This window comes from Sander lucioperca, chromosome 16, assembly GCF_008315115.2.
Source record: "Sander lucioperca isolate FBNREF2018 chromosome 16, SLUC_FBN_1.2, whole genome shotgun sequence".
Taxonomy (NCBI): Eukaryota; Metazoa; Chordata; class Actinopteri; order Perciformes; family Percidae; genus Sander; species Sander lucioperca.
This window is the reverse complement of record NC_050188.1, coordinates 9,098,395-9,114,182: the sequence shown is the minus strand read 5'-3', so window position 1 is coordinate 9,114,182 and position 15,788 is coordinate 9,098,395. Positions and strand designations below refer to the sequence as shown.

General features: G+C 44.2%; 1 protein-coding gene across 1 annotated transcript; it reads left to right on the top strand.

The window, feature by feature from the left end:
• Positions 1-377: 377 nt before the first annotated feature.
• On the top strand, positions 378-9,230 carry LOC116062719. Its single transcript, XM_035993417.1, has 4 exons — positions 378-525; positions 4,196-4,648; positions 6,453-6,525; positions 8,899-9,230. The coding sequence occupies exons 2-4, from the start codon at positions 4,217-4,219 to the stop codon at positions 9,228-9,230; spliced, it is 837 nt and encodes a 278-aa protein (XP_035849310.1). The 5' UTR covers positions 378-525; positions 4,196-4,216.
• Positions 9,231-15,788: the final 6,558 nt, after the last annotated feature.

Below are 15,788 nucleotides of genomic sequence, written 5' to 3'. Positions count from 1 at the left end.
TTGTTTTATTCTAATCGTAGCTACAATATTTTATTTCTTTTAAATCATAAAATGCTACAAATGTACAGGTCATCAGTTACAAGTGTTTATTTGCTAATAAAAACACCAAGAAAACTGAAATGATCTGACAATTAAACACTGTGTGTGTGTGTGTGTGTGTGTGTGTGTGTGTGTGTGTGTGTGTATACACACACACACACACGTACACATAAAAAGACAAAAAAGATGGCTTGACAAATGATAAGTAGAGATAAATAAATAATATTAATGCTAATGAATATGGTATTAGTACTTTTACTGAAGTAAAGGATCAGAAGACTCTTATTTTGAAGGTTGTCCCCGGAAGTGGTAGTGTATATCTCCTCCGTTGTGACCGTGAGTTGTGTTAGCAGAGTGAACCGCTAACAACAACAACCCGTCAGAGTTTAGCTCAGTAAGCGGAGGAGAGGCGGACCGAGCCCGGATACAGCTGCTGCTCTGTGGGGGGCTTAGAACCGGGAATGAAGCCGAGAACAACAACAACAGGTTTGTTTACTTCCCGCTGCTGCTAATGTTGCTAAGCTAACCGCGGCTAGTTCAGAGTCAGGCTTTGCGTTAGCTACTCGTCAGTCTGAGATACAAGACCTGTGGTGCTATTTTAAACATGTTCAGACGTTGTTTTTAGTCGTGTGTGTGTGTGTCTGTCTGTCTGTCTCTGTGGTCTGTCTGTGTGTGTGTGTGCCTGCCTGTCTGTCTCTGTGCGTGCGTGTGTGTGGGTGTGTGTGCCTGCCTGTGTGTGTGTGTGTGTGTGCGCGCGCGCGTGCGTGCGTGGGTGTCTGTCTCTGTGTGCGTGCGTGGGTGTGTGTGTGTGCGCGTGCGTGCGTGTGTCTGTCTCTGTGTGTGTGTGTGTGTGTGTGTGTGTGTGTGTGTGTGTCTGTCTCTGTGTGTGTGTCTGTGTGTGTGTCTGTCTGTCTCTGTGTGTGTGTCTGTGTGTGTGTCTGTCTCTGTGTGTGTGTCTGTGTGTGTGTCTGTCTCTGTGTATGTATGTATGTATCTGTGTGTGTGTGTGTGTGTGTGTGTGTGTGTGTGTGTGTGTGTGTGTGTGAAGAAGAAGAAATAACGCTGCTGACTAAATGTAAAATCTGGAACTTTTTGGACCAACTCCTGGAGACTGATCAGTCACACTGGCTTTACTGCCGACGGCCGTCTGGTCGGTGTGTGACGGCCGTCTGGTCGGTGTGTGGCGGCCGTCTGGTCGGTGTGTGACGGCCGTCTGGTCGGTGTGTGGCGGCCGTCTGGTCAGTGTGTGACGGCCGTCTGGTCGGTGTGTGGCGGCCGTCTGGTCGGTGTGTGACGGCCGTCTGGTCGGTGTGTGACGGCCGTCTGGTCGGTGTGTGACGGCCGTCTGGTCGGTGTGTGGCGGCCGTCTGGTCGGTGTGTGACGGCCGTCTGGTAGGTGTGTGGCGGCCGTCTGGTCGGTGTGTGACGGCCGTCTGGTAGGTGTGTGGCGGCCGTCTGGTCGGTGTGTGACGGCCGTCTGGTAGGTGTGTGGCGGCCGTCTGGTAGGTGTGTGGCGGCCGTCTGGTAGGTGTGTGGCGGCCGTCTGGTCGGTGTGTGACGGCCGTCTGGTAGGTGTGTGACGGCCGTCTGGTAGGTGTGTGGCGGCCGTCTGGTCGGTGTGTGACGGCCGTCTGGTAGGTGTGTGGCGGCCGTCTGGTAGGTGTGTGACGGCCGTCTGGTCGGTGTGTGACGGCCGTCTGGTAGGTGTGTGGCGGCCGTCTGGTCGGTGTGTAACTGCCTTAACAGAAAGTTAAAGCAGTCTGGTGAGAGTGACACAACTCAGAGCTTTCTGGTGTCTTTCGGATGATAGTTAGTTAGATAGATTCCTTATCATTTCATCATTAATTTCAGTTTGGTGGGTTTTAGTTTTAGTCTGTGGCTGCTTAGGAAGGTTCCTAACGGAGAGAAATGACCCAGAAGTAGTGAAGTGGCTGCAGTGATAAGAGCCGTTGGAATTGTTTAAGTCAGTGTTTCTCAAATGGGGGTACGTGTCCCCCTAGGGGTACTTTGGAGGACTGCAGGGGGTACGTGACATTTTTTGCAAAATGTTTTTCAGTTCCAAGGCTGTAGTCACTTCTACTGTCTTTTTTTTCTCCAAGTTTGTAGCTTTTTTCAACGTTTTTATCGCTGTTTTTGAAGTTTGTCGCTTTTTGGAATTTTATCGCCTACTATTTTCTACCTGTTCTTGTCTTCCGGTTAATGCGAGAACTTCACTCTCCTCTGACACGTAACATGACAGTGAGCATGTGTTGACAGAACGGTGATGAATGGATCTCTGAATCTGATGAGGCCACGTTCAGACTGCAGGCAAAAGGGGCCCAAATCTGATTTCTTTGGGGGGTTCAAGTGACCAGGTCAGACACACTTCTTCTTCTCAAGTAGTATGAACACGCAAATCAGATTTAGACCACTTCCATATGTGGTCCTGAATAGGGTTGCACAATATTGACAAAATGTGATATTGATTATGAATATTGCGATATCGGTATTCATTTCGATATTTTTAAACGTGAAATTACAAAAGTTACGGGAAAACGCATCAAAACAGATTCATAACAAATTTTTTGTCACGTAGTTGTCCGTGTGCTGACGTGCACTAACGTGCAAGTGTCACGGTAACTGGCCAATGAAACATGATCATTACAGCGTTTCAAGCCGGCTTTACGTCGAATACAACTAAGCCACACAGCCAACGGACGGGACGCTTCGCTCCACAAAATAAACTAAATATTGCATACTTATTGAGACACTTTCGATATATTGCGATAACGATATTGAGTCGATATATCTTGCACCCCTAGTCCTGAATCAGACCCAGGTCTGATTTGTTTCAATGTGGCCGCAGTGTGAACAACCAAGGCGGATGTGATGCGACTTCTACGTCAATCTACTAATCTAATCGACATTTGTCCCAATTATGTGCAGGCGGGAGTTAAACTTCGTCTCTGTGAAGCTATTCCCAACGCAGTCCCACCACTCCTGGCTTCGTCTCTCCATCCACACAGACCTCTGGAGTGAATTTGCAGCCATAACTCCGCAAAAGGCCGAAATAGCCAATTTGGCTCTCTTTCTCTTCATTCTTCTCCTCCTCAGCACCGGCTCATTAATGTTACGGCTGCCATTACACACACATGTTGAAATAAAAGAGAAAATGCTGACTTCCTCCATATCCTCCCTAACTTTAGTGCAGCAGCGTGCTGCGTCTGATGTCATTGGTATTGGTCTGTTGATCATGTGGGTCAGTTAGAAACCGCAAACAGCTCACACTGGAATCTGATATAGGCCACATTTTAAAAGGTCATGTGATCAGCCAAACAAAAAAAAAAATCAGAATTAAGCATTAAGACTTGCGTTTTGAACGTAGCCTAAAGTTACACAGTTCAAGTTCTCCCTCATGGCTTATTTCAACATATATGTTTTTGTTAAGAAGTCACTACAGGGCTGACCCCGGATGGCTCAGCTGGTAGAGCAGGCGCCTATATGTAGAGGTTTACTCCTCCAAACAGCGGGCCGGGTTTCGGCTCCGACCTGCGGCCCTTTGCTGCATGTCATTCCCCTCTTTCTCCCCTTTCTTGTCTTCAGCTGTCCTTTCAGAAATGAAGGCTGAAAATGCCCATAAAACATCTTAAAAAAAACCAACTCACTACAGATATGACTACATCATTATGACCACGTGTAAAAGTAGGAATATTATGCTCTGACGGCATTCAAATCAATTACCTGAAATCACTGTGTGTGTGTGTGTCTGTGTGTGTGTGTGTGTGTGTGTGTGTATGTGTGTCTGTGTCTGTCTGTCTGTGTGTGTGTGTATATATGTGTGTGTGTGTAGTAACTGTGTGTGTGTGTGTGTGTGTGTGTCTGTCTCTGCATGTATGTGTGTCTGTGTCTGTCTGTCTGTCTGTGTGTGCGTATGTCTCTGTCTTTGTGTGTGTATATATGTGTGTGTGTGTGTGTGTGTGTGTGTGTGTGTAGTAACTGTGTGTGTGTGTGTGTGTGTGTGTGAGAGAGACAGTTTGAGTCACTTACTGACATCAAATCTTTGTTGCAGACCGTGTGATTAAGTTATTTATTTTCCTCTTCCGTTGTGGAAAGTTGAGCGTAGTGTGCGAGACATCAGAATTTAATCACTGACCGTGACATGTGATCTTTGTTTCAGACCACCTGTGCTGACGCTAACATGGCGCCCAAACAAACCGCTAAGCAGAAGCGCGAGGCCAAACGCCACGCGCGTGCAGCTGAGTCCGACGCAGCGCGAGCCACACGCCTGGTGGGCGACACGGCACGCAAGACCAAACGCCGAGCGGAGGAAACGCCGGAGATGCGGGCGGATCGCCTGGCTAACCACGCCGCACGCATTGCTAAACTGAGAGCAAAGGAAACGCCGGAGATACGAGCGCTGCGCTTGGCGAGCAACGCTGCGCGCACAGCGGCCTCGAGGGCGCAGGAAACGCCGGAGATGCGAGCGATGCGCTTGGCGAGCAATGCTGCGCGCACAGCGGCCTCGAGGGCAGAGAAGGTGCAACAGATGCGAGCGGCACGCCTGGTGGGGGACGCCGCACGCCTACAGGAAGATTACAGCGCACGCCTGCAGCCGGCACCCCATGTCGATGTTGGTTGTTAGTTGAATCAGTCAGGCTACATCCACACGGCTACGTTTACGCCTGGCGTCCACACTACTGCGGCATTTCTGATCCTCTAAAACATTAACATTTGGAAGATTCTCTCTTTCTCTGTCTGTCTGTCTGTCTGTCTCTCTGTCTGTCTGTCTGTCTCTCTCTTTCTCTGTCTGTGTGTGTCTCTCTGTCTGTCTGTGTGTGTGTGTGTGTGTGTGTGTGTCTCTCTCTCTGTCTGTCTGCCTGTCTGTCTGTGTGTCTGCCTGTCTGTCTGTCTCTCAGTCTGTCTGTGTGTCTGACTTTCTGTCTACCTGTCTGTCTGCCTGTCTGTCTACCTGTCTGTCTGTGTGTCTGTCTGCCTGTCTGCCTGTCTGTCTGTGTGTCTGCCTCTCTGTCTGTGTGTCTGCCTGTCTGTCTGTCTTTCTGCCTGTCTGTCTGTGTGTCTGCCTCTCTGTCTGTGTGTCTGTGTCTTTCTGCCTGTCTGCCTGTCTGTCTGCCTGTCTGTCTGTCTGCCTGTCTGTCAGTAACATTCCTGCTCTTTCTTTTCTCCATTGTTGTTCTTTCTTGGAATGTTGTGTTAAAATGTGACAAAATCTGGTTAAAAGATCAAACTAAAAGCAAACATATGATCTGTCCCCCATGTAAAAATGACGGGCACGTTTATCCTCACCCAGTGAGTGTCCCAGGTCTCGCTGTCTCCTCCTACACACTTCTCTACCCGACCAGGACAAAGACCTGGCACCGAGCCAGCTCTTACAGCCCCGGGGCTGCTGATTCCACTAAAAAAAGAGCAAGTCAGCAACTCTCCAGAATGCGTCGTCAGCGAGGAAAGTCCCTGGGCTGCCCCAGAAGTAGAGATATCCTGATAGCTCTGTGTTATCCCTACATCTGCTCTATGAGTCCAACTGAAGTCAAACTGAAACATGTCATTATATAGAAAGAAAGTGATTAGAACTAATTGTTTATATAATTATAATATAGAAAGTCATTATAAATGATTGCATTTACTCAGGGCCTTGGTGTGTCCTTGTTTTTGTTGAACTTAGGCCTCCTGCACACTGGCTGCGTGGCGTGAGCGTGGCGTGTCAGTTTTCTATGTCTTGGCACACCAGAAACGTGCCTCGTTCGACATATGGGGAGAGAGTTGTGGAAATGTACTGCACTCAAGCAGCAGTATACTTCATGTTAAACATAAATATATACTGATCTGATTACAGCAGAGACGGCAGTATTGCCGGCAAAATAAGCTACAGAATATTTGGTTCTGTATTGACAGATGCAGTATTTGAAAATCGATTTTAAATGACATTTATATCTGCATTTATGTCCAAACCTAGAGACTTTCAAACATCAACATGTCATTTATTAAATGTATTTGTGTCAAAATGACATATAAACATCTTTTCATATTCTGTTTTGCCTGGAAATGCTTCCAACACGCTTGCGTGTGGCGTGAAAAATAGGCATTGGTCCTATTTCTAGAATGCACGTGTTTTCTGAGACGTGCGTGTGTGCAAGCTCTAACCTGTTAACATGGGAGCCGAAATAACAACAGACGCATTCAGCCGCCACGCTCACGCCACGCAGACAGTGTGCAGGAGGCCTTAGGCACTTACCATGTTAATTTTTATTATTTCTTCACAATGGCCATGTGATCTGTGAGATAAAACTCTTGTGTGGACGCAGATGGTTTCTGTCTTTAAAAATAAAAAGTCAGCCGTGTGAATGTAGCCTCAGCGTGATGGAAACCGGCTCAGTAGCATGAAGTTTGATTGGTCTTCTCCTGTTTTTATTCTTCAGGCGATGGAGTCGAGAGGGCCGCCGACGGTCGGCGGGGTTCTGCAGCAGCACCACATCGGCGTCTCCCGTCTCGGTGAAACTTCACGCACTCCGGGGACAAATGTCCTCAAAACTGCAAAAACTGCTGACTCGTGGGAAAGGTTTCCATACGATACAGCTGCAGAGATTAAAGATTTTGGCAGATAAAAATGACCAAATGTTTTAGATGTATCTTAAAAGGAAGCAGCGTTTAGAAGAAGTATTCAGATCCTTTACTTCAGTAAAAGTAGGTTCTTTCTAAACTTCCTCTGATGTCAGTAATAATATTTATTTTACTGACATTTTAGATGTTTCCAGTAAGATATTATTGAGTTTACAGGCCAATTTACTTAATTGTTGCTGCTCTAAAAACTATTTGTAGTTCATTTTCATTGTGTGTGTGTGTGTGTGTGTGTGTGTGTGTGTGTGTGTGTGTGTGTGTGTGTGTGTGTGTGTGTGTGTGTGTGTGTGTGTGTGTGTGTGTGTGTGTGTGGAAGAAGTATCCAGATATTTCAGTAAGAATACTAATACCACACTGTATAAATACTCTTTTACAGTTAAAGTCCTGCACTGATAATGTTACTTTAGTAAAAGTGTGTAAGTATCATCAGGAAAATGTAGTTAAAGTAATAAAACATTGTAGAAAGTGTAAGGATCAACCAGCTGTGTGTGTAATGGTCTGATCATCTCAGCGTGACTTGTAGCAGTTATATTGTTGACTAGTTTACTTTAGAATCAAACATCAGATTTATAAACTACATGTGTTTAGTGAGCAGAAATGTCAATGTGTAAAGTAACTAGTAACTAAAGCTGTCACATGAATGTAGTGGAGTAAAAAGTAGAAAGTGGCATGAAAAAAAAAGACTCAAGTAAAGTACAAGTACATCAACATTTGGACTGAAGTACAGTACTGGAGTAAATGTACTCAGTTCCGTATTACAAAGTATTTCTATCATTTCTTTTTTGTATTCAGTAGTTTTTAATGTTTTCTTGAACAAGAAGAAAAGACAAAACATAACATCAGATTACAGAAACGAATATAATAAATGATAAAACAGTAGAAAGTGTGTGTGTGTGTGTGTGTGTTTGTCTCTTATTTTGTCATTTCTTCAACAGTTTTGACCCTTTTTTCGACGAATGTCGCCGGACGACACCATTTAATAAACATAGCTGTACTCAGAAAACACTGAGTTTTTAGCTTTGTATCAACTCATTTTGCAGCTGCTTGAATGTAACAGACGTTCATTAATATAAAATAGTCACGCTCTAAAGCTTTAACACTTCTCCACATCAGGCTGGATTCGGACGATTCTCATTCTGGATCAGCGCTGCTGAACAAAACATCTTTTCCTACAGTATAAGGCTGGGCGATAAATTGATTTTATCGATTAACTCGAATGTGTAGTTAACGTCGATTTGTTTAAATGAAAATCGATTTTCTCCTTAACATCCGCCGACGCTCCCCTCTGGGCTCCCATAGCTCCGAACGGGCTCAGCCCTCACCCCGCGCGTTTGCCATAGAGATACACAAACAACATGGCAGCGACAGGGACTAACATTAATTCTTTTCTTAACTAGTAGTTTCATTACTTACTTATCCGTAATCTCCGCCGAAATGACCGGCAGCTCGCGGTGCTCTGTCCCCGGCTGAGAGTCACCTATTCTCGGATAACTGAACCACCAGCTACCGCTGACCTAAAGGACCACCACGCGGGGCACCAGAGGCGGTGTTGAGGAACTCTTTTGCGGCTCAACACATCTACTAAATGTCGCTGATACGACCGAGCTGTGATGGAGGTCTGTAGCGGCTTAAACAACTAGCAGTCGCCGCTCTGTAGCACGGAGCTCCTCTTCGACGTTTGTTTCTACCGCTAGTTACTACTAGGAGCTTGCTACAGGTATGCTACACTCAAGAGACCATGAGACCATGGGGTTAATGTACGTTACTCAACAACAGGTGAAAATAGGGGCAAGGTTGCGCAATAACGTTAAAATGATTTGAACTTTTAGCGAGGAACGAGAAGTGAATTACCTGTATGTGTGAAAACAGCTTTATCTCACGCATCCGTTTGTTTGTTGTTGAATATATAGCCCCATCCAAAAAAAGGGAAAACACTCAAACCAATTTATATTTCCACAAAATTGGCATGAATAATCATAATGGTATACATGCCCCATGTGTGTGTGTGCGCGTGTGTGTGCGTCAAAACAAAATAAAGTTAAAACTTGTTTTGAACAATTTCTTTGTCATCTGCAGATTGATTTTAAGTAGGGGGAAAAAAAATCGATTTAAATCTTAAATCGGATTTTACTTTTAGGTCATATCGCCCAGCCCTACTACAGTATATGAGATTGTGTTTAGCTCTGGGGATTAGAATGTAATCAGCCTGTTAGCTTTAGCTGACGTTAATATTTGTCTGTGTTTCAGCTTTGCCTCCAGACGACATAAACCAGATTATTATTAAAGAGGAGCAGCAGGAGTGTAGCTCCAGTGTGGACCAGCAGGAGCCAGAGCCCCCCCCACACATTAAAGAGGAACAGGAGGAACTGTGGAGCAGTCAGGAGGGAGAGCAGCTTCAAGGGCTGGAGGAGGCTGATATCACCAAGTTCCCATTCACTCCTGTCCCTGTGAAGAGTGAAGATGATGAAGAGGAAGGTAGGAACAACGTTAACAGGGTTTTTAGGGAGGGAGTGGGGGTGGGGGGACAGAAACAAGCTGCAAAATACAAGGTAGGTGATCTAGAGAACCTCGAGGAGTAACATGGATGCATTCATTTATTTAACTTTGTGTTCATGAACAAGAGTATACAACATGACTGATCAGTTTCTGAAGGATCTATCACTGAAAATGTCTTATTTATGTCTTATGTCTTAATTGTTCTAACTTTCATTACTTTACAGTAAAAAAAAACTTCTTTGCAGCTAACGCTGAATTAATTAATTTTCTTTTATCTCACTTGAACAGAGCTTCATCTGAGACAAACTCAACACATGGAAACAGAAGCTGATGGAGAGGACTGTGGAGGACCAGAACCAGCCAGGAACTCACATCCACTTTTACAACCAGAGACTGAAGACCAGACTGGAGACTCTTCTGATCCTGAGACTGATGACAGTGCTGATTGGAAGGAGACCAGAGAACCTCAGTCAGCTTTAAACTCTCTGAAACATGATTCAAGATGTAAGAAAACATTCAGCTGCTCTGAGTGTGGGAGAAGATTTGGCTTCAAGTGTAGTCTGAGGATACATATGAGAACTCATACAGGAGAGAACCCTTTCAGCTGCTCTGAGTCTGGTAAAACATTTGGCCGCAATGAACATCTGAAGTCACACATGATGACTCACAGAGGAGAGAGACCTTTTAATTGCTCAGTTTGTGAGGAATCTTTTACTCGGAGTGAACGTTTAAAGATACACATGAGAATCCACACAGGAGAGAAGCCTTTCAGCTGCTCCGAGTGCGACAAAAGATTTAGAAAAAGCCAAGATCTGAAGAGACACATTAAATCTCACACAGAAGCTGAAGCTTTCAGCTGCTCCGAGTGCGGGAAGAGATTTACCCAAAACTCAAATCTGAAAACACACATGAGAATCCATGCGGGAGACAAACGATTCAGCTGCTCCCTTTGTGGGAAAAGATTTATACAGAAAGGACAATTGACGTACCACATGAATCATCACACAGGGGAGACACTGTCTACTTCCTGCGTTAGTGATGTGACAAAGCAGCCGGAGGCGCCACAGATTAAAGAGGAACAGGAGGAACTGTGGACCAATCAGGAGGGAGAACCGGACACTGATGACAGTGCTGATTGGAAGGAGACAAAAGACTCTCAGTTGGCTTTAAACTCTACAAAACGTGTTGAGTGTAATACGGACAAATCATCTTGTTCCGTCAATCGCTGCTCTGAGTGCGGAAAACAATTTAGACAAAAATCTAATCTGAAGAATCACATGAGAATCCACAAGGGGGACAAGCCTTTTGGCTGCTCCGTTTGTGGTAAAAGATTTATACAGAAGGCACACATGACATACCACATGACACGGCACACAGGAGAGAAAATATTCTGCTGCGGCGTTTGTGACAAGAGATTTATTTGGCCGTATCAGCTCAGAAAACATAAATGTGTCGGTCAGAGGGAAACAGAAGCAGCCAGGGACTCCCATGCACAGACACTTTTACAACCAGAGACTGAAGACAAAGCCGGACAGTCTATCGTAGCGGAGATCGAAGTCAGTTGTGATGACTGGGAGGAGACCGGAGCGCCTGATTGGACGTGCAACGCTGCTGAGAAACAGTTTAGCTGCTCTGAGTGCGGGAAAAGATTTAGTCGCAAGACTCATCTGAAGAGACACACGATGACTCACACAGGAGAGAGACCGTTCAGCTGCTCCGTGTGTCGGAGGTCTTTCACGGAGAGCGGGAACTTACACAAACACATGGCCGTGCACACGGGAGAGAAGCGGTTCAGCTGTGGGTTTTGCGAGCAAAGATTCACCTGGCACTCTCAGCTCCAAACTCACAAGTGTGATCGTCCTCAGTCGGCACGGCGCAGCCAGAGACCAACCAAACCGAGACGAGCTGGTAGGGAGGACCGCGGTCGATCCAAACCAGCCAGGAAACGATTTCTGTTGCCCCGCCCGAGCACCGAAGACCTGGTAGCAACCAGTCCGCCAAACCACACGACAATAGCGTTTGTTTGTTCCCCCACTCTAATCCAAGCCACAGGAGCGTTTCATACGTTAGCGCCCCTAGCTGTGGCAGTAGATACGTCCTCAAATCTAAACCAGAGAAGGTAACGGTCAAGGTTTTAAACCAAAAAATTGGATTCTTAAAATAGATCTTTATAGAAAAAAGGTCCAGGGCACTCAGCAAGCTGCCCAGTTCTATTTGCTTTTTAATGTACTAAGATTTCAATATAAAATAAGCGTTTAAGTCTTTTTCTATTTTAAAGAAAGGCTTTTTCTTTTGTAAATTTGCAACAAGAGTGCCTTGGGCCTTTTCCCTTCCAAAGAGCATCTTCATGATTTGTTTAAACTTGTGAGCACTCTGGACTTTTTTTTCTTTATAAAATGGATCTTTGTTGATCTTTGTCCTCTGATCCGCCCCCACAGGAGCGTTTCATAAATTAACGCCCCTAGTAGGGCTAACTGAGCTTACTTGGCGAATGGCAGCTAAGTATTAACCTTAGCAACAAGTAAAGCCATCTGTAACTCTGTATAAACTCTGTATATCACATCACAGACTGATCTCATGAAGTGGCGTATGTATCACACGCCAATTCGTATGCCATTATTGGCGTGATATCAAGACGCATACTTGCTTTTTAGCGTGTTTATCAACGCCGTTTGGCCTCCATTGACTTACATTACAGTGCGATTGCGTGTGAGCTTACGCTGTCACGTTTCCTTCATGTCCTACGAGTTTTCCTAAACCCAACCCGTCCGCTGTATACGGTGCTCACAATGCGTACAGATAACACGCCACTTGGCTTAAGAAAGTGGGCGTGTATGTTTTAGCCAAAGTCATGATGTCATATTGCAAATCAGTACTGTGTTCTTGGACTGCGTGAACATGTACAGACCGTTCCAACTATTCTTACTACTTGACTTTCTTTCAAATTTAAAAACAGAAATTCAGTTTAGTTTTTCAGCTTGTAGCATTCACACGCAATTTCTGCAGGGAATAGGAAATGCATTTTGATTTGTTACTCAATTATCATGTGCACAACAATCACAAAGAAGCAGTCGTTGGCAGTTGAAATCTCAGATAGACATTCCAACGCTACGCTTCCTCTATAATCTATAAAAGTGGCAACCCTAGACAGAGAGCAGTGTAGTGGTGCGTCTGCTCCGCGGAGATCTGCTCTACAAGCGTAAAAACAGGACAGTCTTCTATTTATATATTTTCCGCAAGGTGTGTGCGGCCCTTTTACACAGAAATGGATCATAAAGTGTCTTTATGTCTTTTAAATTAAACTACCGATACACAGGAAACGACTTAATGACTAACAGTTCCCTCCCCTGCATCCTCTGATAACAGCTGACAGTAGATAGTAGCGTACGTTACGCGTTCAATGTAGCCACAGCGTCGGACTTTACATAGTATATAATAGGGCTGCACCATATTGCAAAAACATTTCCTGCGATATATGCATGGAATTGCATTATGAAAAAAGACCAATTTTTACAAGATGACATAAATAGCTCTATTTGGAAATAAAAAATCATTCTTGACTACTGGGGTGATTTTGTAAGGGAGTGCATCTACATAGAAACTAAAAATGGAAAAGGAACTTTTCTTATGTGAACCAGTCTTCAGACATGACATCAGACATGTGACACAAACAAATAGTCCCATCATCAGACACCGACAGACATAACATGAAGAACATACATCACACACTACAATACACTATACACCCTTGGGTATGACCAGGCCAGCTGGATATCTAGCTTATTTTGACTGATTTAAGGTTTTTATGGCTTGTGGTACAAAAGAGAATTTGGATCTGTTCTTGGTCAGAAGGGCAGAAACGACGACTAGATGGCAGTAGTTTAAAATGAGATGCGGGGGGGGGGGGCAGTCACACACATACAATGTTATTGGCCTTTTTCACCCGTCTGTCTTTGTAAATGTGTTCAATGCTCGGTAGTGTTATCCAAAGTAACTTACTGGCAGTTGTAACTGTCTTTCTGATTGTCTTTGTCTGTGACTCAGTGGCATTTCTGAACCAGCAGATAATACAGCAAGTTAAAACACTTTCAGTGAAAGCAGTAGAAAACATTTGGAGCAATTGACATTAAAAACAAGCAGTTTCTTTAAAAAGTACATTCCTGCGATGTGACTATCGCGCATGCACACACGCGACGTAGATGACGAAACAAAATTAGCCGATTAGTCGACTAATCGGTCGTTTTGGTCTTAGTCGACTAAGATTTCTTTAGTTGATGAGTCATTTTTTATGCTTATTCATGCTTAATTACTAATTTCCAAGAAACTTATGAGCACATTTCTGGTAAACACAAGATTTAAAGTGGTGCTTTTGCAGGATTAATTGTGGAGAAAGTCAGTTTTACAGATGGTTAATTAACTACATTTATATTGTGCTTTTCTAGTCTTAACCACCTCTCAAAGAGCACAGCTCTGTCGATTACATCAACTAATCCATTAATCGACAAAATCAAATAAGTGTTAGTCGACTAAGAATTTCTTTAGTCGAGGACAGCCCTACCGTGCATAGTATATTAGTTAAAATATAAGATGTATGAATTAAAAATACTGCAAGTGGTAGAGTAAGTGACTTCCGTGAATACAACAAAGGGGGTTTTCCGTCTAGGTTTAGCTCCTCACCTCAGTACTGTATTCTAAGGCCTCCTGCACACAGGCTGTGTGGCGCGAGCGTGGCGTGTCAGTTGCGTGGTGGCTGCGTGGCGTTTTCTATGTCTGCACACCAGAAAGGTGTCTGACGCGGCGCTGCTGCTGCTGCTGCTAGCCTTGTCTGTACATATGGATGTTTCCCATTGATTTACTGCACTCAAGCAGTAGTATACTTCATGTTAAACATAAATATATACTGATCTGATTACAGCAGAGACAATGTTGGCAGTATTGACGGCAAAATAGGCTACAGAATATTTCGTGCAATATTTGAAAATCGATAATTGTTTTTTGTTTTTTTTAAATGACATTTAAATCTGCATTTATGTCAAAACCTCGAGACTTTCAAACATCAAAATGTCCTTTATTAAATGTATTTGTGTCATGACATATAAACATCTTTTCGTATTCTATGTTGCCTGGAAACGCTTCCAATACGCTTGCGTGTCGCGTGAAAAATAGGCCTCGGCCCTATTTCTAGCATGCACGCGTTTCCTGAGATGTGCGTGTCACGCAGGCAGTGTGCACGCTCTAACCTGTTACCATGGGAGCCCAAATAAAAACAGACACGCCACGCAGCAGACACGCTCACACCACGCAGCCAGTGTGCAGGAGGCCTAAGGCTGGGTTAAAAGGACGGATTCTCCAGTTAAAACGGATCTTTGTTTGAGTGATGTTATATCAATGAATAAACCCAGAAATAGATCTTTAATATCTGCCTTTCCACCATGGATGTGGAAGTAAACTAATTTTTGGGGGGGTCTGTTCTGAATGTAAACATGAACCTGGTGCATTATAAAATATCTGAGGGTTGCTACTTGCTTGAACAATTTACAGCAGAAGTTCTCTTTGACATCCAACAGTTTAAAAACCCGTCCGTAGTATCGCCATCATCACTAACAGAAAAGTGTAGAAGAAAAAAGGTTGACAAATATGACAAACGGTGGGAAAAAAATCTACAAAAACGTTTAAAAAAGTGTCTTTTCTACGCTTTCGACCCTTTATATGTTTTTCTTGGAACTTTTTGTTGTTGGCGGTTGCTTCCTGCTTGTGAAATGCTCTGAGAATCTCTTCATATCCAAGATATAAGGGATACAGTGCCTTGCGAAAGTATTAGGCCCCCTTGAACTTTTCGACCTTTTGCCACATTTCAGGCTTCAAACATAAACATATAAAAATGTAATTTTTTGTGAAGAATCAACAACAAGTGGGACACAATCATGAAGTGGAACGAAATTTATTGGATATTTCAAACTTTTTTAACAAATAAAAAACTGAAAAATTGGGCGTGCAAAATGATTCAGCCCCTTTAAGTTAATACTTTGTAGCGCCACCTTTTGCTGCGATTCCAGCTGTAAGTCTCTTGGGGTATGTCTCTATCAGTTTTGCACATCGAGAGACATTTTTGCCCATTCCTCCTTGCAAAACAGCTGGAGCTCAGTGAGGTTGGATGGAGAGTGTTTGTGAACAGCAGTTTTCAGTTCTTTCCACAGATTCTCGATTGGATTCAGGTCTGGACTTTGACTTGGCCATTCTAACACCTGGATATGTTTATTTGTGAACCATTCCATTGTAGATTTTGCTTTATGTTTTGGATCATTGTCTTGTTGGAAGACTAATCTCCGTCCCAGTCTCAGGTCTTTTGCAGACTCCATCAGGTTTTCTTCCAGAATGGTCCTGTATTTGGCTCCATCCATCTTCCCATCCATTCTAACCATCTTCCCTGTCCCTGCTGAAGAAAAGCAGGCCCAAACCATGATGCTGCCACCACCATGTTTGACAGTGGGGATGGTGTGTTCAGGGTGATGAGCTGTGTTGCTTTTACACCAAACATAACATTTTGCATTGTTGCCAAAAAGTTAGATTTTGGTTTCATCTGACCAGAGCACCTTCTTCCACATGTTTGCTGTGTCTCCCAGGTGGCTTGTGGCAAACTT

Excerpts from the sequence above, each read along its gene's own strand:
- LOC116062719 (XM_035993417.1), top strand. The coding sequence starts at position 4,217 with ATGGCGCCCAAACAAACCGCTAAGCAGAAGCGCGAGGCCAAACGCCAC. Across the intron at positions 4,649-6,452 it reads AGCCGGCACCCCATGTCGAT|GCGATGGAGTCGAGAGGGCC; the intron begins GTTGGTTGTTAG and ends TTTATTCTTCAG. Across the intron at positions 6,526-8,898 it reads CATCGGCGTCTCCCGTCTCG|CTTTGCCTCCAGACGACATA; the intron begins GTGAAACTTCAC and ends TCTGTGTTTCAG.